Source organism: Protopterus annectens, chromosome 12.part0 (genome assembly GCF_019279795.1).
Source record: "Protopterus annectens isolate FY-2018-M chromosome 12.part0, PAN1.0, whole genome shotgun sequence".
NCBI classification, from domain to species: Eukaryota; Metazoa; Chordata; order Ceratodontiformes; family Protopteridae; genus Protopterus; species Protopterus annectens.
Window position 1 is genome coordinate 499,047,964 of NC_056746.1, and position 21,001 is coordinate 499,068,964.

The following is a 21,001-nucleotide window of genomic DNA, read 5'->3' on the forward strand; positions in this document are numbered from 1 at the left end:
TAAAGAATTACCATCCGTTAGTTCACTTACTAGAGCAATGGAAAGATGAAGTGGATGAGTGGTCTTTCTTTGTCAGGTTTCACAAACAGACTGCTGAGGGTCACTATCACATCTCTCACTAATATCTAAAATAATTTCAGTGCTGGTTATAGAATGATATCACATCTGGTCACCTAACTCTGGTTCCCATACTACCCCATGTACTAGATATTCAACCAGAATCTAGCACATATATGTGATAATACACACACACAGAGCTTTGCTAAGATGTGTTACAGTATCTAGAAGCTGTAAAACAATTTTAACATTTCTAATATTCCTACAGCGCTACTAAGTCAGACTTCTTATAGACATTTTGTCTCTGGCTGCAGTCATAACTGTGAGATACAGTTGTTATGGCCTAAACCAGCTAATTTTATTTAATACTATTTTTCAAAGATAGCTGCATTCAGATTAACCTCTTCTCTTCCAGTATCCTCTGTTACAATATATTCATTTCAACAGCTACAATATAGTCTGATATACAAATGTATTTTGTTCTGTCCAGCAGTACCCACTGTCGGTACATTTTTAACACAAGCAGCTATACAAATACATTTTCAACACAAGCATCTGTACAAATCAGCTGTATAATTCTTTACAAAACTCTAGCTAGCAAAGCTGGCTTAGGTTACACATCCACTGCCCTACTCTTTCTGGCATAGCTGGCACTACCTCACATGGTCACACACAATCTTCTGTATCAGGAACTATTGACATAAGTAGATATAGATTAAAACAATCTAGGGTAAGTTTCACTGCCATGCAGTTAAGATCCTTAAGAGAGCAGTTTAAGACATGACATTTCTTTGCAGATAAAATGAGGAGTTCCACCATTGATTCAGGATTGTTTCAGAAGCAGTGCAGAAATATAAGATAATGGCCATATAAGCTTTGACTATAGACTTACTCAGGCTCTAGTCAAACCAAAGTCAAAGACAAATAAACTTCTGAAGGGGGCAGTAGTTGGAGGCTTATTTTTTTGATGCACCATGTTTTGTGAAAATAATTTTCATATCAGAGAACTCTGAATGCATCAGAGAAGACATCTTGTCTGCTATTATGTTTTCAGTACCAAAGGAGATATGTGGCTGTGCTGCAATGAAAACTACTGAATAAATCTGAAGGGCTTGGAGTAAGAGACAATATGGTACAATGGGAAGGAAGGAAGATGGTTGGATGGGAGGATATAAGGGCCGCTGTCCAAGGGAGGAGTCTCAAGAGATAAGACCGTGAGTAGTGGTATGCAAGTCACAGGTCAGTTCTTCACCTGGCGAATACCAATGAATTAGTGTCAGATATAACAGAAAAAAGCAAGATGATGTTTTGCAGATGGCATTAGATCAATGTTATGGGAAAAGCTGAAGTATGAGCTTAGTATGATAAGAAAACTAGCTAGGTGGACAGACAGGTAGCAACTGAAGTTTAACACTGTTAAATGCAAGACATTTCACCTGAGGCATTACAGTTAAGGGGTAAAACACATTTTGGGAATTGCAGTTTAAAACATCTGACTAGAAACAAGACCTAGCTGAGGTAAGAACACCACCAGCAGTGAGTAACCTAAGGGCAGAGTAAAAAGGCAGTTTCTAAAGTTAAGAAGATGCTAGGATGCGTACTTATGGAAAGACAGTCCAGGGACAAGGAGCTAATATTCATATTTTAAATACATACAAGGCTTATTACATTTAGAAAGTTGTGTCTTTCCAATGAACTTCCACTGAAATGGACATTTCAGTGGCAGAAAGAGTGCAGAAGAGGTAGACTATGATGATGGTATGGAAAGAGAAGCTAAGACATGAAAGAACAAAGGCTGTGTGAAATGAAATTAATTTTTATTGGAAACATGGTGATAGGTCACATGATCTAGATGCAAAATTCCATGAAGTGAGACTATAACAACATATAATGTAGAAGGAAAGATACAACACCTGGAAGGAGGTGTCAATTACAGACATGGAATAAAAATTTCAACTTGTTACTTAAGGAAGTTCTGTTTCTCAGAAAGAGTTATAAGTGCATGCAGTGAGCCACCTGAATGGTGTAATTTGAATGGTGTAACGAGCCACCTGAAGGATGCAATGAGCCATCTGACTGGTGCAATGAGCCACCTGACTGGTGTAATGAGCCACCTGAATGGTGTAATGAGCCACCTGACTGGTGCAATGAGCCACCTGACTGGTGTAATAAGCCACCTGAATGATGCAATGAGTCACCTAAATGGTGTAATAGTTTGACTGAAGTGATTCATTTTAGAAGGCATGGACCAGGTGATCAAGGTAAGGGGGAGAGAGGAATGAGCAGTTGCAGGGTACTAAATGCATACTTTGGGCAGACTAGATAGATGATAGGTCCAATTCTGCTAACAAGCCTATGTATGTAAACATGTCAGTCACCAAACATAGATGTGAACATGGACACACTTGGATGATTCACTCTTCTAATAATCCTGGTCAGAAGAGTCCTTTAAAAAAAAAAAAAAACAAGTGGTAAGGAATGCAGAGTCCTGGCTGCATTCTCAGTAACTCAGAATTAGATGATGATGATTTCTCTCAGACGTTTTTTCTGGAAAACAGGGTCTGCGGCTATTGTCTTTGGTGTAGTACAAGCTGCAAAACCCTACATCAAAATAATATTATTGTTTTAAACAAAAATAATGGTAGTTAGGAGAATAATGACTTGTGATGTAATGTTTCACATGAAATGAAGCTGCAGAGTTTATTCCAGGATCATTTCCCAGGCTAGTGTAATGCGTGGTTCAGTATCTTTTTGTTTAACATAAAATATAAAAATGAGTAGCTGGTATTACCTTTGAAAATGAAGTATATCACAGAGTGCTGAAAGAAAAACAAACAAAAAAATAAGTAAAATAAAACCATAAAAGTTAACAAAGCATATTAAATGAGAAAAGATATACATTGACAGTCGAAAATTAAAGCAAAACAAATAAAATGTTCTACAGAGGAAAGTATGCCTAGTTTATTTAGTTCTTTCTATTTGATAGAACTTTCTTACTTACAGCTCATTATCAGGTCATGTGTTAGATCAACTGTAGATTATCCAGGCTGGAGGATAAGACATCATAAGATCTCACCTTCCAGTTACTCTGACAGTCCACCACCCCATCTTACAGATGGCACACACTGCTGATATAAACCAGGCACAGGTAACTACTAGTGATATAAGTTCCTCTTTGCAATCAATGAGTTTGTTTCCTTAATAAAAATTGGGGTTGGGAGGGTGGCCTAATGGTTAAGGTGTTTACCTTGCAAACACAAGGTGCAGGATTTGAGCCCCACAAGGGATAATTATCTAGGCTTAAAATGGCTCACAAGGGCAGTTAGCTTACTACTAATCTATGGATAACTATGAATGAATAACTATTTGGTTACTTGTAGTATACAAAGAAGGTGCAATGTGTAATCAATTCCACATCTCAAACTAAGAGATTCAAGCTCTGGCTGACAGAAACCTCTGTCATCTTCTACCAGTGGCTACCCTGTCCCTTCTTCTTCACCAGTGTAAGACATTTGTCACTAAATGTTTGTTATTCCATGCCTTGTCCTTATATCTAGTGACTTATTTCTACTTCTGAGACAAAGCTTCATTCACCAGCTTCATTTAAATGTATTAATGCAAGCCCATATGTGACTTATTTTACCTCCTAAATAATCAGCCAAATACAGTTATATTATTTATTTTTTTTTAACCCCAATGGCTTGGAGCAGTTAAAAGTTTTATGTAATATGACAATCAATTAGATACCCCCAAGACAGACATAGACAGTAGCACTATACAGAGTATATAAGCAAGTATGCAAGTGTGAATATTAATGTAGTAATTCAAAGTAAAGAAAAGGCAGCTAGTTTGTTTATTGTATTATTATTTGATTACTAGGAAAGTCTCACTGGGTAGAAACCCACTTTCAGTGGAGGCCCAGGAAGAAAAGCTCCAAATTATTACAAAATATTTTAAGAACAATAATTTTAAAATCTTTAATAATGAAACAAAAAATCTGCAGTTTAAATAATTATAACAATTTAAACAATATAAAAACATTGGTTATGAATTGATACAAGGTATATAACAATCATTTAATATTCAGAGAAATTTTAATCAGTTTGTAGAGAAATTAAAGTTATGTTAGTCTAATATAAATCGAAATTGCAATATGAAGTATGGGAAAAACAGGCTTATGGTATATTTAGAGAGAAAGTTAGGGAAGAGAATTTGATAGTAGTAAGGAAGTAAGTGAAGAAGGGAGAGTAAGGAGGTAAAAAGAATGAAAAGGTATTTGTTCACATTTAGGGATATAGTTTATCCTGGTTTTGAGCATGAACAGAGCCAGATTTTAGCTAGGAAGTCTTTCAGAGTGGTTTTGAAAGATGGGAGGGAGGGTATAGACCTGATGGATACAGGTAAGGAGTTCCAGGCCTTAGCAACCTTGTACAAGTACAGACAATGCCCAGCAGATTAGTTATGTTTGTACACAGACAGGAGTTTTTGGTCACTGAATTTCAATGACTAAATGGGAACATAGAATGTTTTTAGTGCTGGACAGACAGATGCATGCTGAAGAATGTTATAGGTGGCAAGAAGTTGTGTATATGTTAGCTGATGTGGCAGTTTTAACCAATTTAGGCTTTTCAGTGCTATACAGTGGTGGGTTCTGAAAGGGGCATGTGCTTAAATTTAGCAACTTTGTTACAGAATTGTTCAAATATTAATTTTGTAAACCCTGAAGGTTAGTAAGGATGGGAGTTCCATAACAAAGAGCGGGGAGAAGATAAATAGTGGCAAGTGCAGTTTTAGTTGTGTTGCTGTAAAAGTTTTTGGCTGTGTAAAGCACCCTTAATTTTTGATGAGTTTTCTTATGCAATTTTGTATATGCAGGTCAAATATAAGATTGTTATCCATTATCACCCCTAATAGTTTACTATGAGAAGTGACTTCAGTGGTCGTATTATCAAGAGAGATGACTTTAAATTTAGTTTTTTCACGACAGAGGGATTTGGGGAAAAATGTAGTAGTTTGGTCTTTTTTGGGTTGAGCATGAGTTGTGAGTTACGAAACTGTGTTCAGTGGCTGTTAAAGCTTCCTGAGTAATGTTTTGGAGGTGTGTCATATTGTAAGATGTGCAGATGAGACTAGAATCATCTCTGTATTGTATTAGGCTGGACTGTTATAGGGAAGTATAGAGGGTGTTGGTGAAAATGTTAAAGAGGTGGAGACCAAGGATAAAGCCTATTGGACAGGTAGCTTTTGAACCACAGAAGGGTAGGCTGACAGAGACCTAGTGAGGACATTTGAAGTAGATGTTTACTGTGACAAACAGTGTTGAAAGCTTTAGACAAGTCTAGAAATAAGGAAGAGACTAGTTTGCCATTTTCTCTAGGTTTATTGACAATATCTATACAGGGGAGAAGGGCAGTGCTAGTACTGTGAGAAGGACAGAAGCCATGCTGTACAGGGGATAGGAGCTCCTGCAGGAGATAGTCTAGCAATTGTTTTTGAATACATTTTGAGTATTTTCATGATGGGAGATAAGATTGCTGTAGGTCTAAAGTTACTGGTCTGTTGAATTTCCTCTTTTGTGCAGAGGGATAATGTGTGACTTTTTCCAGAGAGATGAAACATGGGATTCCTGGACTGACCTATTTGTAAGGCTTGAGACAGGATAAGCAATGCTATTGGTTGCTATTCTTAGGTACTCGCTTGAAAAGTCATCAGTTGAAGAAGAGCATGTCTTAAGTTTGTTTAAGAGTAGTTCTATATAGGAAGTGGGCACAGGTTTAAAGGTAGAAGTAGATGTGGTGATATGTGGTTGTTAGGTAGGGCTGGATTTAGATGTTGAGGAAGTCTCAGAGATGCTATACTATCTATAAAATAAGAATTGAACTGTACTGCAGTTTCAAGTGCTGAATTATCGGGAGAGGGGGGTTTGGGTTGAATTTTTGGCTGGGACATAACATTTCTTTAATGGATGTCCCAAATTTTTAGGGTTGTGTTTTGTATTATTCTGAAAGTTGTTTTAGTATAGTTTTTAATTTTAATTGATTTGGTTATTAGTATGATTGAGAAGCATTCTGAAGTTTTCAAGATATTAAAGTGTTTTGTTTTTCCATTCTTTTCATGTTTTTTTCTCTATCTTGCATTCAAATTATACTCTTTCTGGACAGCCAAATTGCATTGTTCGTTTTCAGTCTCTTCCTTCTATGAGGTGCAGGGCTATTTAGGATATTTAAAAAGTTGTATTGAATTCAATTATTATCATCATCTAAGGGGAGCATTTTTAGGAAGTTCCAGTTAATAAATGATAGTGTAGTAATGAACATTTCTGGGTTAAACTTGGAAATGTTGCTTGTTTTATAAATATGCTGTTTAAGTGGACGTGTAAGATGTCTGGTCATACAGATTGGGAGATGATCACTGAAAGAGTCTGGCATTTTACCTGTGGTGGTATATTTGTAGTAGGATACAGTCCAATAGAGAAGTTGATGCCTTGTTATAATATTTGAGGCTATTAATTAGTTGTGTGAAACTATATAAGTTCATGCAAGATGTAGGGGAGTTAGAGGTTGTATCCACCCATTCACACCACCAAGTAATATTTTTTTCTTGTGGAAATGTTATGGATATCCAATGTAGGATATCTTCCATTATAGCTCTATTGTTGCCAGGAGGGATATAAAGGACAGTAATACTTATTTGTTTATAATTGTTTATTTTGAGGAAATCAATAAGAAGCTCTGCTGAACTGAATTTTGGTATTGGTTGGCTGTAGGGGGGAATGTGGTAGGTGTTGTGATATGACCACTTTTCTCTTTATACGGTCATCATGGATGATATAGCCAGAAGGTATAACTTCAAAGTCATTTATGCTGGGTTTAAGCAAAGTTTCAGTTACAGCAAGAACATCAGGCTTATGTTGGTTAATCTCAGCATGTAGTTCAGCAGTTTTATTTCTTATATTTATTGCAGCAAAAATTAGATCACCAAACCTGGGGATTGTCTGTGGCTGAGTTACAGAAGTGTGTTGAGAGAATTATCTTTGTGTTCATTGTGATAGGTGGGCCAGGAATAGCGTGTTTATCTCCTCCTAGAAGGACTTTATATTGGGGAATTATGCATACCTGTTTTTTGGAGAGGATTCTTGCACTTAATTTTGTTTTGGTTAGAGTTAAATAGCAGGTTGGGTCAGATGTAGGATGTGAGCAGAATGAGTGAGCAGGACTGTACAGGTGTGATGAAGGACACAGGAAATACCTGGAGGAAGTTAAATTTAGTGGCAACAGTGCCAATCGACAATGATATCTAAGGAGATCTAGAGGTGAATGAACAATGGAAGAAATCTGTGGCAGCTAACAGCTAGAATGAAAAATGATGAGAATGAGTATGAAACCCCATGCCTGCCAAAGCAGGAGGGCATTTCATGCATAGATTAGGGTGGCAAAACATATTTTCGGCTGAGTGCTGTGTAAAGCTTTCATGAAACATGCAAATAACTACAATTAAAGTCAGGGAGACATAATACATGACAAGGAAATGAAAGTACCTGTTTTTTTTATAGAAATGAAACTTGTAGTAACTGAATTTGCACAGTTGTATGATGTATTCACCAAAACAGTATGCCTTTTGAGAGAGGTACTGTCTCAGCACTATAGTATATGGGCTGTTTGCTTTATCTGTCAGTGAGCACTGGCCTGTTTTTGCCAGCAGGGATAACTGCCAATGACAGATATTCCTTTGTACAAGGTATCACTGGTCTTGCATTCTACAATATCCTAATTGGCTTCTGCACACCATGAAATCATGTTAATACTCTGTGCTATCTTAATTTTTTTATAAAGAGAAACTGTAACACCAATAAACAAGCATAAATATAAACTCAGTATATTTGCTTTTCATCTGATTTTGGGCTGGGAACAGAAGGCAAATATTGTAGATGAATGGTTCATACCAGCCTGACTGTCACAAGAGTCTCTCTATCAAAAATCAGCTTTTATAGTATATTTTTTCAGTGCCTCCTGAAGATGTATAACTTATAGTCAGAACCTAGAGTTGTACAGCACTGTTACAAGTAAAACACATTTTAAGCAATTAGTATAACACTTAGCTAGGGCGGCCACGGTGGTGCAGCGGTTAGCATTGCCGCCTCACAGCAAGAGGTTCTCCAATTTGATCCTCGGCTGGGCTGCCTTCTGTGCAGAGTCTGCATGCCCTCCCTGTGGTTGCGTGGGTTTCCTCCGGGTGCTCCAGTTTCCTCCCACATCCCAAAGACATGCTGTAGGTGGATTGGACACTCTAAATTGGCCCTAGGTGTGAGTGTGTGCATGTCTATGCCTTCTGTGGAAGGTTGGGCACCGGGCTGGCAACTCGACACCGTAAAACTTCACTGCCAATCATGAGCAGACAGGTGATCCACTGTGGCGACCCCTAACCGGGAAAAGCTGAAATAAGAAGTATAATACTTAGCTAAACCTTTCCTAATCAGGCTGTATTCCTGGACTTTATATGCTGTTTATAGTACATTGAAAATAGGTGGCTACTACTCCAAGTGGCAGTTCCACACATTTCTTCTGCAAAGTGAGTCCTATAAATTGCAGCAGACCTAACAGCTCCTCCTGGAACATTTTATTATCTTTGACAAAGTCTTATGAGACTTGAAATTATGGAGAACAAAGCAGTAACCTGACCATTCAAGCAGGGCTGTTGTGTAACTTGACTTGAATGCTTACCTTGCATGAATGAGGTAAAAACTGATCAGTCTTTCTGACATAGTTTCCCTGTCAATATGACATTCATGCTTTTTAAATATCCATAATAAAAAAAGTTAAAAAAAATATTTTCTTCTCAGGAATCATATTTTCTGTTTTAAATAATATTTCACATATACAAAATAAAATCATAGCAAGTGAAAGTGGGAGGAAAAGAAATGAGATAGGTAATATCAGAGAGATACAATATGTTATTATGTACACATATTATAAAATAATAAACAGTCCATAAAATGGATTTATTGCTTTGGATGTTAAAATGTTAATTTAGTTACAGCTCACATTTCCCTTCAAAGCCTAAGACATATGCAGTTTTGAGATAAGATGGATTTTCACCCTCTACAACATTTATTTCTTGCTATTCTGGAATACCCTCTGCTAATGCTAACAATTCTAATTAAATAAATGATAGATGTGAGCATTGATCTTGATTAAAAGAGTTCAACCCAGAAAGCACCAAACTTAACTGTTTGTATGTTAAACAGGGTTGACTCATAGTCCTTAATAGCAAAGAGTTTTACAAAACCCTTAGGTTTTATAATTATTTTATGCTGCTCATTTTTGATTTATTGGGGAGATGGTTATCAACATTGCCTGTATGGAATATATATTACAATATCATTTAAGTGCTATAGTTTTATTCTCTTACTTTGAATGATTCGTGTCTCTATCCATGTCTTCATGATTATCTTTTCAAACTTTATCTGCATCATTTAAAATTTCTACTCCCCAAACTGTTAAAGTATCAATATGCAAATAGTTTTGAAAAAGAGACTGGATTATATTAATTTTATAGCCAGATATTTTTACATACTTCTTGTTAAAAGGACTGTGAATTGCACATTTTGTAACCAGATAATAGTCTATACATAATTATTACTAGCGATTTAGAAAAATATGTATTTAGCTTGAATCAAAAATATCAGAACATTCAGTGTATTACAAAGTTTGCTCACATCCAAACTGCATAACAATCTTCCTCTATTATTTTCTATCTTTTTAGGGAAAGCTAGGAATTAAATAGCTGGACTCAAAGAAATGTTTTAAATAACTTTATTTATATTTTGCTCACCTAACTCCATGCTGTCTTTGGCTATTTCCTCCAATTTCTCCCCATATTCTATGCTTTCGCAGCCATGTATCCCCCAGTTCTTCCTTTCGAGGTACCTCCAGATGTGATCCTTCACCGGGTATGCCTCCTGACTCTTGGTGGAGATGCCCATGTGGTAACTCAATGTTTAGCTGTGGACTGAGGGGGTCCTGTGAGGAGATACGAGTGTGGAAGTGGGAGCCAACATACTTACAGTGGTCAATCATATTGTATAGCAGTGGCAACATCTAGTAAAATGATATCAGGATGTCATTGCTACCCCAAGTTTACCCCTAAATGATCTACAAGGCTCTTGAGACCAATCAGAGGATGCATTAGCACAAAGTTCCCTGAACCCTCCCACGGGAAAATTGAGATGGCCATTGGTCTCTTAATAATATTTGCCCCCCCCTCCTGACCAGCCTTACCAGTGACTCAGGTCCATTTTTGTATTTTCAGACTTGAGTCACTGGTGGAACAGAAGGACTTTAGTTATAACTGAGGCATTAGTATTAAGAGAAAAGGTCCATGTCTGAAAAATGTATAAAAAGATTGACACATCAAGACCTATAGTTGGGAGATTGCTCTAATTTATGTGACATCTATAAAGAGTTAAGTCTTCCAAGATAAAAGTAGTTATGTACTGGCAGATGGTTTGGGTGGGTATATGAGTAAATTGTCAGTTATGAAATTTATATCAGAAACCAGGACAAAGGGGATGTTGAAGTGGTCTCTTACTTATTACTCATTTAAAATGGCTTTTGATCAATGGTTAACTAAAACATGAATATCCATAATCACAAATGTGTAGCTTAATATAGGAATATGTTGCTCTGAGTGACATGGAGGGTATCTATCTATCTATCTATCTATCTATCTATCTATCTATCTATCTATATAACTATCTATCTATCTGTATATGCACATACATTGATCTTGAAAACGTCACCAGCAAAATGCTGGCAATGCCAATGTTGATAAGCTGCCATGCATGCACTGACAACCACAGAGCATGCAAAATTTACAATGAGACAAATTAGGAAAACATTATTTTTTGCAGGAAGACAAGTGCTCCTACACCCTCCCATACCCTCTGCTAATTATATATGCTAATTCTGAGATTGCACAATTTTGGAGAAATGGCATATTCCCCATTCCCCAAGAATTATCCAATCTTGCCCACCTGTCGACCAAATACAGTTGACAAAACACACACACACACACACACACATATATATATATGTGTGTGTGTGTGTGTGTGTGTGTGTGTGTGTGTGTGTGTGTGTGTGTGTGTATATATATATATATATATATATATATATATATATATATATATATATATTATATATATAAAAACTCACAAAGTAATTTACAAAAATAAATGCCCCACCACAAGAAAAAGAAGAACCGCAATCTCTTGCACTGGTTTATGCCTAAGTATATTTTTTGTTTCACAATAGCGTACATTTAGATATGCCAATGACACAAAGCAGAAAAATTATGTCAGTACCTGTACCATTTAGATGTCACTTCCATGGTCCATGTAGTCTCATGAATGGTAACATTCAATTGTAGAAATGGTAGTATATGTGAAGGTTGGTAATGGTAGCATACACCATTTGTGGAGATGGTACTATGCACTGTCTGTAAAATTGCAATATACACTAATTTTGAAAGTGGTGCTGTATACTAACTGTGGAAATGACAGCTAGTGGTGCAACCTTGTTGCAACGAAAAGTCATTCTTTGCAAATGAGGTTAATGAGGGAGAAATTCTTCTTCCTCTTCTCCTCCCAAAGTGCACTAGTTTAGAGTTGACTATATTAAGTATGCCAACATCCATTGGATAATGGAGAAGGCACAGGATCTCCAGAAGAAGATTTACTTCTGCTTTACTGACTACTCTAAAGACTTTGACTGTGGATCATAACAGACTTTGGCTGGAACGTAGATAAATGGGGATGGCAGATAACCTCATTTGCCTCCTATGGAATCTGTATGCTAAAAAAAGGAGCAACAGTTCAAAGTTCAGTGTAGTAATTACAGCTAATTCATGACTTCAGAGGAGGCCACCGGGGAGTTTGCCGCCTTGATAACTTGTTTTGTACCCAGTTTATCCAAACCAACTGCTTAAAATATACTTGAAAATGGCTAAAGATGGAGATAACCTAATATATAGTGGCAAAGAGTTCCAGATCCTGCCTGCCTTATAGACAAAGCTGCCGTTTTATATTTGAAGAAAAGTGGCAGTCAGATTTACCAGAAGAGTCCTATTTCTGGTCTTAACACAAAGAGCAGTGAAAGAAACACACTGATGACATAATTTCATTATTAAACACATAAAAGCTAATACAGCATCCTCTCAGCAATCTATATGAAACAGAGTGCAGCTTTAACACCCTGCGCTTCACTTCATATGTCATACAATAAAGTGCTATGATCTGCCACATGAGTGTCTTCTGCATTCTTCAAAGTCTCTTAATCCATATTCTATTGTAAATAAAGACTGACTCACCATATTCTTATAAGGGTAGTGTATAAAGGAATCAAAAAATTCCTTTCCCTGCCAAGTATCATCCTCAGTGCATCTTTTAGAGTCCCACAACATTTCCTCAAGATAATATTCACATTGCTGTCAGTCTGAAGTTGGTTGTTCACTATTACCCCAGATGTTTAACTGTGCATCCCTCAGGAATAATCCCCTGATAAATTGCATAGAGTTACCTATGACTATCCTTCACAGGAATTTGTTTCTTACTACCTTCTATTACTCTTGCTTCCTCTCACATTCTAGACTCCTCTACACCTCTCTATATCTTCTTAATCCTCTACGTTTGTATTATACTCTAATTACTCTCAAGTGTCTCCCACACTCACCTTACTTCAACTTTTACCATTTCTCTTTCATTGAATGGAACAAGCTCACAAAGCACGCAATTGCTTAAAAAACATTGATATGCTTATGTTTGATGTTTAAATAATCTATTTGTTGTTATGTTAACTTTCAACTGTTATAACTTATAATTTTATGTTTTTGCAGCTAAAACTCTTGGAGCTCTTCTTCTTAGGCCCTTTGATGAAAATGGTCTCAGTTTATTTGTTTAATATAGCATGCAAAATGCTTTGCTAGATAAATCAGATTCTAGAATCAAAATTGCTGGGACAAATACTAACAACTTAAGATATAAACTGATTCTACTTTCAAGGCTGAAAATGAGGAAAAGTTGAAGAGCCTGTTGATCAAAGTGAAACCTGAAAGTGCAGAAGGTGGTTTGTTCCTAAAAAAAATGAAATATATCATCTAGCCGTATTAATATTTTGTAAATAGATGGGGAAAGAGTGCAGGCAGTGATTCATTTTATTTTCCTTCAAAGTTCATTGTAGATGGTGACTGCAGCCATGACATTAAAAGACTCTTGTTTTCAGGAAGGAAAGCTACAGCAAATCTGTATAAGAGTTTAAAGAGCAAAGAAATAATTATCATTAAAGGTCCATATAGTCAAACATATGATTTTTCCAGTATTAACTGGAACGGCCACCAAGATATCTTTCTAAAAGGATGCAAGTCCTAAACAACATGTCCTACATGGACTGACTCAAAGCCCTGTCACTATACCTGGTATCCTACAGACTAACATGTGATCTCTGTCTCGCATATAAGGCATCCTCTCACCCATTACTGATGGATTTACTGCACGTCAGCAAGTTAAATGGCATCAGAAATATTCAGTTTAGGAATCTAAACCTCTTCTGCAACATCAACAGAATGGTATGGAGGGACAGAAAGACTGTATACTAAAAGGCATAATAATGTGGCAAGAATGTTGCACTGGGGTTTGTCTAAGCATTATGGTACTGAAGTGGCTGAAAAACACTGGAAACATGAGCCACAAAGCATCATAGAAAATGAAGTCTACATCACATGGGATCATCCATTACCAACAGTTCAAAAAGTAGATGCTAGAAAAACGGATATAGTGGTCCAAGAAAAGAAGACAAGAGTAGCATTGATCATTGAAATTGACACACCCAGTGACTAAAGTGTCCTGTTCACAGAGAGACACAAAGTTATAAAATATCAGGATTTGCAAGCAGAAATGAGGGCAATGTGGAAGAAAGATACCCAGACAGTTCTAATAGTAGTAGGAGCAACGGGCCTTATAAAAAGGAGTCTACAATCATATTTAGATATGCTACCTCCATACGAATTACAGAAGGAGTCCTTACTGGGCACACTGTGAGTGCTGCGAAGAGCACTTTTGGCTGACATCAAAGAGCAAAAGAATACTAATTTTATGAACTTTAATCGTATTTTGACTTAGGAGTGGGGTTCATTCCCAAAAGATTTGGAGAAATTAAAAAGGGACAGGTATATTCCACAGGGGATGCCACTGCTATGGAACAGACTCCTCATCCACATAAAATGAAGTTCATCCCTGTCCATTTTCAAGTGTAATTTAGATCTATGGATGGGAAAATTTACCCCAGACTGCCCCCTTTGCTACTAATCAACAGGTGCGGCTCCAAAATGCTTTATTCCATGCATGGGTCCCACAAATTATCTATAACATGATCCCAGTTATTCTTATTATTGATAATATATAATTAATGACCATAGGATGGCCAGTCTATAACCCAATGGGATAGATTATTTTGAACATAAAAAAGGAAATTGGCTTGGCTTAAAATAGCCTGCAAGGGCAGCTAGACTAGTACTTACCTATGAACCAATGAATTTATTAACATATGGCAGTTGGACTATAAATAATGCTATGCACCAGAAAACTGATGATTGTAATAACTGGTGTTAGACAAAAGCATTGAGAATTCCATGGATTTTAAGAAAGATTGAACCAGTCAATATTTAAGGAAATAAACTCAGACTGTTCACTGGAAAAGTCTGATAGCAAAGTTAAAACTCAAATAATTCAGCTACACAATATGAAAGCATAACTCACTAGAGAAAATAGTGATGCTGGGAAAGATTGAAGGCAAAATGAAGATTGGGTAGGCAGATATTAAGATGGATGGACAGCATTACTAAAGTAATAAATTCAAATTTGCAAGAATTTAATTAGCTGCTCTTGACAGATAGATCTGCCTGATAAAGTTCTTGAGATTACAGGCAGTCAGATCTGACCAAATGACTAAACAACAATAAATACTACATAAGGGGGTATGTGGTAAAGACCTCTGCATGGGGGTGTGGGGACTTTAGCCTCTACAAGATTCAAATTCCACTATTTAATTTTAATAATTAAATAATTAAATTAAATTTAATTTTTTAATAATTTTAATTAAATTTTTTAATTTATTACACTAAATTCATTTTTTAACTTTTTTACATTTTTTATACATTTAATTTAGGTTTATTGACATGACACAACTTGAAAGAGAATTATGTCATGGTAAGGAAGAATATGGATATCCTTTGTATCCCTGAGATAAGGCAGAAGAATAACACAGCAAAGTCTTTTGGCATGACCTAGAGATTACTACTCAGGGGAAGGAAATGTGGAGAACTGTGGGGAGACAGTCCTTTGAAGACAACGAGGGACGTAATCATTACAGACTCATGCCAATCAGAATCCAGTGTAAAGATAGAGCAGTCTTCATTATGTCAATCTATGCTTCACATCAGGGTTGTGATGGTAAGGAAAAGAGGGCATTCAGGCAGCAGCTACAGGATCTCTTCAATATTGTAGAACAAAATGAGTTGGCCTTGATAAAGGAAGATGTGAATGTTCATACTGGGAAAAAAGAACATGATACAAGCAATATCTGGGTCCACATGGTTGGGGCAACAGGAGTAATGATGGAGAGGTAGTTCTAGACTTCTTTCTGACAAATGGCTCAGTGGTGGCCAACTCATTGTTCACCGAGAGAGACAGGGCAAGATAAGAGTAATCAGCATGCAACTTAGGTAGACTTCCTCCTAGTGATGAAAACATACTGGAATCAAATCAGATACTGCAAAATCATCTTTGTAAAATAGGCAGCCCCAGAAGCACAAACCAATGATGGCCACAGTCAGCTACAATCAGTGATCAGAAACAGTTCTAAGGTCAACAAACACTAGTCTGAAGACCTGGATGTTGACTGGAATGAAAGCAAATATGTTCATGGAGATACTGAAGGGTCTAGAACCTCATGAAGAAGAGAAAGTAAGGAGGAAAGACATCATCTCAAAACAGCATGTGTGATGATGACAGAAAAGTATGTGGTCAAGCCAGTTAGTCTAATAAAGTACTGGTGCTGGAATTCAGACATCTAGTAAATTAACAAAAGAAAGGAGGAGTGCAGAAAGAAGAGTGAGACAGAAAAAGCAGGCCGAGTTAGGGAGGAATATTGATTGGCTTAATAAAAAGCTAAGAGAGCAGTCACACTGGCAAAAAAAAAAAACAAGACATCAGAGAACCTCTACTAGCTTCTGGAAAGTGACTCAGCAGATGGCACAAAGAAACTCTACCACATTGCAAGGCAGTGACAGAACATTAAAGAAGATAATCAACAGATGCCATTCAAAAGGGACCCTGACAGCAATCTGCTCACCATGCTAGTTGACATCAAGGGGAAACAAAAGGAGTACTTCAAGAAGGTTCAGAATAAAGCAAACCCCAAAGTAGTTTTACTGCATCATACACTACCTAACCTGAAAGAGGAAGGAGAACCCACCTTAGAAAAAGTATGGAGTGCACTAAGGAAAATAAATTCAGAGGAAGTGTCAGGATTAGATGAAGTCATGGCAGATACAAATGAGAAGTTGGATGAATTAGGGAAGAAATGGCTCCTCAGGGTATTGGCCACTGTTTGGAGGTGTATGTCAGATGAATGGAGAATGAGCATTCGAGTGCCAGTGTTTTAAAGCAGATGATATTCACAACTACAGGCAGTACAGAGGTATGGAACTCCTCTCACAATGCACAAAAGTACTGGATACGATGACTTATAAATGAGTAAGCAAAGCAGTAGAAAGTAGGATGCGAGAGGAGTAGTTTGGATTCAGGACAAGATGAAGTACAACTGACCAAAGGTTTGCAATGTGACAGATAGTGGAGAAGAAGCTAGAGGTGAGGAGAGGAGAGAAGCATCCCTAGACTTAAAGAAAGCATATGACAAGGTTACAAGAATGCTGATTTAAGCAGTCCTGTGAGGGTTTGATGTTTTAAAACATTTGCAGAATTAGTGCCGACCATGCACAAGAACCCTATGACACAATTATCAACAGTAATTAAACTCACAGAGGGGTTTCCAGTAGGAGTGGGTGTGCATCTGATTTCTGCTCTGAACCCACTCTTGTTCAAATTGATGCTTAACTATGTCAGCAAACAGGTGAGAGGGGATAGATCAACAAAGTTGCTGTATGCAGATAATGCATTATTTCAAACAGGCTGTAAATAGGCAATTCAGCAAATGACATGGGACTGGAATGCACAATTAAAGGTACATGGGATGAAACAGATGATGATAGCCATGTCAACAAATATGGGATTCAGAAGAAGCTGAAAACTGAGCGACAAGGGGAATATTGGAAGAGGTTAACATTTCAAAGTGTCTGGGAGGGCTGGTTGAGAAGAAGGGCAATCTGGATGAGGAGATCAAAGTTAAAATCAGAGGTGTTGCAGCCAACCGACACAAAGTGTTAGGACTAGTGTTTGGCAGCTTTTACAGTGTTTGTTTATTTTATTTGAACTTTCATTAACCGAATTATTGGTCTGGACCAAAGACCCTCTTCAGCCATGATCCGGATCACTGTGCAAGGAAATAACTAGGCAAAGCTTTGCTAGATTCATATTACGGAGAATAACACAATAAACAGATTCCCATTAAACTTGGTCTGTAGTGCACAAGGATGGAGACCTTACTGTGACCCATGCATCTCTAATTAGTGTCACTGGCAGGACAGAGAAGGGGAGGACTGAAGGTGCATGACATAGTGTTTTAGCAAGAAGAAAAAGAAGAACTGCTCTTTCAGTAGTTGGAATGGTGTTAGTTGACTTAAACAGGACAGAATTATGAATACTCGGCTCAGCGAAATTGAAGAAATGGAGTATTTTGTTTAGTTTCATAAGTATGATAGTTTTGTGAGTTGTAAAATGTGATTAGTGGAAGGCCATATTTCAATTTTAAGCCGAATATTGTTTTTAGACTGACATTTCAAGAGTTTATGGTGAAAAAAGCTATAGAGCTGCACATATCTATTTTTTTTTCTTTTTATTATAGCTGGTGCTTTGGTCTCTTTCATGAGATGTAGAACCTAATGAAAAAATGAGTTATCATGGATCATGGAACTGCCATCCAGGCATAACAATGACTAGTGCCTGGGTTACAGATCTTTCTTTCTTGTAGTTGTAAAATAGTTTAGAGTACTGGAAGCTGATGACAATATTTCTTTGCTAACCACATAGGCCCAGTGGACACACAGTCCCCTTTCAGGGACAGCCAAGGAGTACTACCTGGTTAAATATCTTGCTCAAAGTCACACAGTAGGCAATAAGAGCTGTGGGAATCAAACCCTGCACACAAGAAATACAAACCACAGCCTTAATTTTCTGCACTAACTTCCAGACTAGATTGATGTTTGAGGTACCATATCTCAAACGAGGATAAACATGATTGCCTCTGTCTTCTGGAAACCATGCAGTACTAATGAGGAAAATCCTTTTAACCTATGATTAACAATTTCATAATTAGCTGGAAAGGTGTGAAATGCATATAATTATTTTCTGGTGCAAGGTCATTGAAGTTCCACTACTTTTTAATTGTGGCTGGCCAAAAAAAATCTTGAAAGTTGGAGGGTGTCATGTCAAGCCAACATGTTTACCTGTGGAGTTTCTCAGGCTTGTGTTATTTGAAGGAAAACTGCTCTGTCCTGTTGCTGGTCATATGGTAGGCATAAATTCATGAGCAGCAATCCCACTAAGCATTACATACAAATTCCTCCTTTGATACCGATGTACTTCCTCACCATTGTGTTGCTTGTTTTGACCTAAACCTGCCTTGAATGAAAGTTTATTTTCCTGACTTACTTGGTGACAAAGCTACTATTTATTCCTTGCATGTTATTGTCAAACGTTTGTTACTTCTGACTGTAGATGGGCTTCCTCTTGCATTTCTTATTACTTATCATTTTGGAAACTGGGTGAATAAAATGATTTCTTAACTACAAAATCAAAAACTATGCAGCAAACAGCCAGCCACAGGAAAATGTTAAAAATGTGTACTTCTTAATGCTTTTTGATAATAAACAAAATAGCAAACAGCAGGATTAAACACTTTCATCTGTTGCAAACTCAGACTTCATCAGAATCAAGTGCCTGTCTCATACTACATTTTTTATATACCCCTCCATCAAAATCACATGAACAGTAATCACAATTCACCACCACGCCCATGTTTAAAGAACCAACAACCATATACAAATAAAAAAGTAAATAAAAAGAAAGAAAAATGAATAAAAACATGTGTATGTATAAAATTTGTGCAAACATGTTCAACCAAAATATGACTCCCCGTCAATTTATACAATGTAAGATTTAAGTCTTAGTACACTGACCCTGGAGATGTGGTCATTTAGATCAGGTGGGGACATGGCAGTTAATCTAAGCTGCCAATGCAGTTCCTTTCCTTTATTCATGTCCTCCCATAGTCCCCCCATGGAATTTTTCACCACACAGTCCAGATCAAAAAATAAAAAATAATGATCAGGACATACTAGGATGTGTATGACTAAAGAGTTAATCAATGAAAAAGGAACGTGTCCAAAATAAAACTGGTAATCCTAGGAACGGACACAAACCGGAAACACTGGCACTTCAAAAGCAGTCCATCACAATATGGAATTGCTAAAAAAGAACTTCTTTCCTCTAGTTACATCCAAAATCACCACAAACCACAGGTAAAAAACCAAAACTGGTTAAAATTCCAGCCACGCTGTTGCAGAAATCAGTCCAAGTGTTAACACAGCTTTAACGTTTATTCACTACAACTTCATCAGAAGCATACAAGGTCCTCCCCACAATACCTTATATACCTGAGCCAATTACAAATTGATTGGTTTCCTAATTAAAAGGACATACAATCTTAAAGCTTTGAAAGTTACTATAAAAGGCTTGTTAAAAATCTTTGTGTTTAATATATTAATAAAAATTGTGTACCAACACCGTAGTACCATTAAATGCACATAGTTCACATAAGTGTAATTAGAAGCAATGTAAGCAGTTTTAAACATTTTTTTAAAAAACCAAAACCTTCTCAAATTAACAATAAAAAGCAATGGGATTATTTTTCTTAGGTCTTGTTTTATTAGAGTTTGGCTGCTCTTAGTTTAAGTACAGGTCCCAGGGATATCATACCATTCAAACCAGGGGACTTAGTCGCTTCAAGGGTGATTTGCCAGTAGAGTTCCCTATATTCAACCCTGGTCTCCCTGGTTTTTTAAAAAAAATGTTTAAAACTGCTTACATTGCTTCTAATTACACTTATGTGAACTATGTGCATTTAATGGTACTACGGTGTTGGTACACAATTTTTATTAATATATTAAACACAAAGATTTTTAACAAGCCTTTTATAGTAACTTTCAAAGCTTTAAGATTGTATGTCCTTTTAATTAGGAAACCAATCAATTTGTAATTGGCTCAGGTATATAAGGTATTGTGGGGAGGACCTTGTATGCTTCTGAGTGAATAAACGTTAAAGCTGTGTTAACACTTGGACTGATTTCTGCAACAGCGCTGGAATTTTAACCAGTTTTTTACCTGTGGTTTGTGGTGATTTTGGATGTAACTAGAGGAAAGAAGTTCTTTTTTAGCAATTCCATATTGTGATGGACTGCTTTTGAAGTGCCAGTGTTTCCGGTTTGTGTCCGTTCCTAGGATGACTAAAGAGTTCTTTTTCATTACATTTCCTCATAGCCAAAAATGCTCATAAATATGTTCCTTTAATTTTCTTTGGGTTTTTCCTACATAAAACCCATTGCATTTTTGGCACAAAGCTACATAAACTACTCCCTTTATATTGCATTTGCAAAAAAAGGAGGCTTTAATGTTGACCAGAACTGTTTCCAACCAAGATAGTTTTACATTGGGGAGCAA

General features: G+C 36.8%; 1 protein-coding gene across 3 annotated transcripts in view; it reads right to left on the minus strand.

The window, feature by feature from the left end:
* OTOA (otoancorin) overlaps window positions 1-21,001 on the minus strand; it is a 952,220-nt gene that overhangs the window by 836,932 nt on the left and 94,287 nt on the right. For all 3 annotated transcript variants that reach the window (XM_044089617.1, XM_044089616.1, XM_044089618.1), the window contains exon 5: window positions 2,849-2,876. In XM_044089617.1, the coding sequence (XP_043945552.1) occupies window positions 2,849-2,876 (28 nt within the window). The remainder of the gene's footprint in view (window positions 1-2,848; window positions 2,877-21,001) is intronic.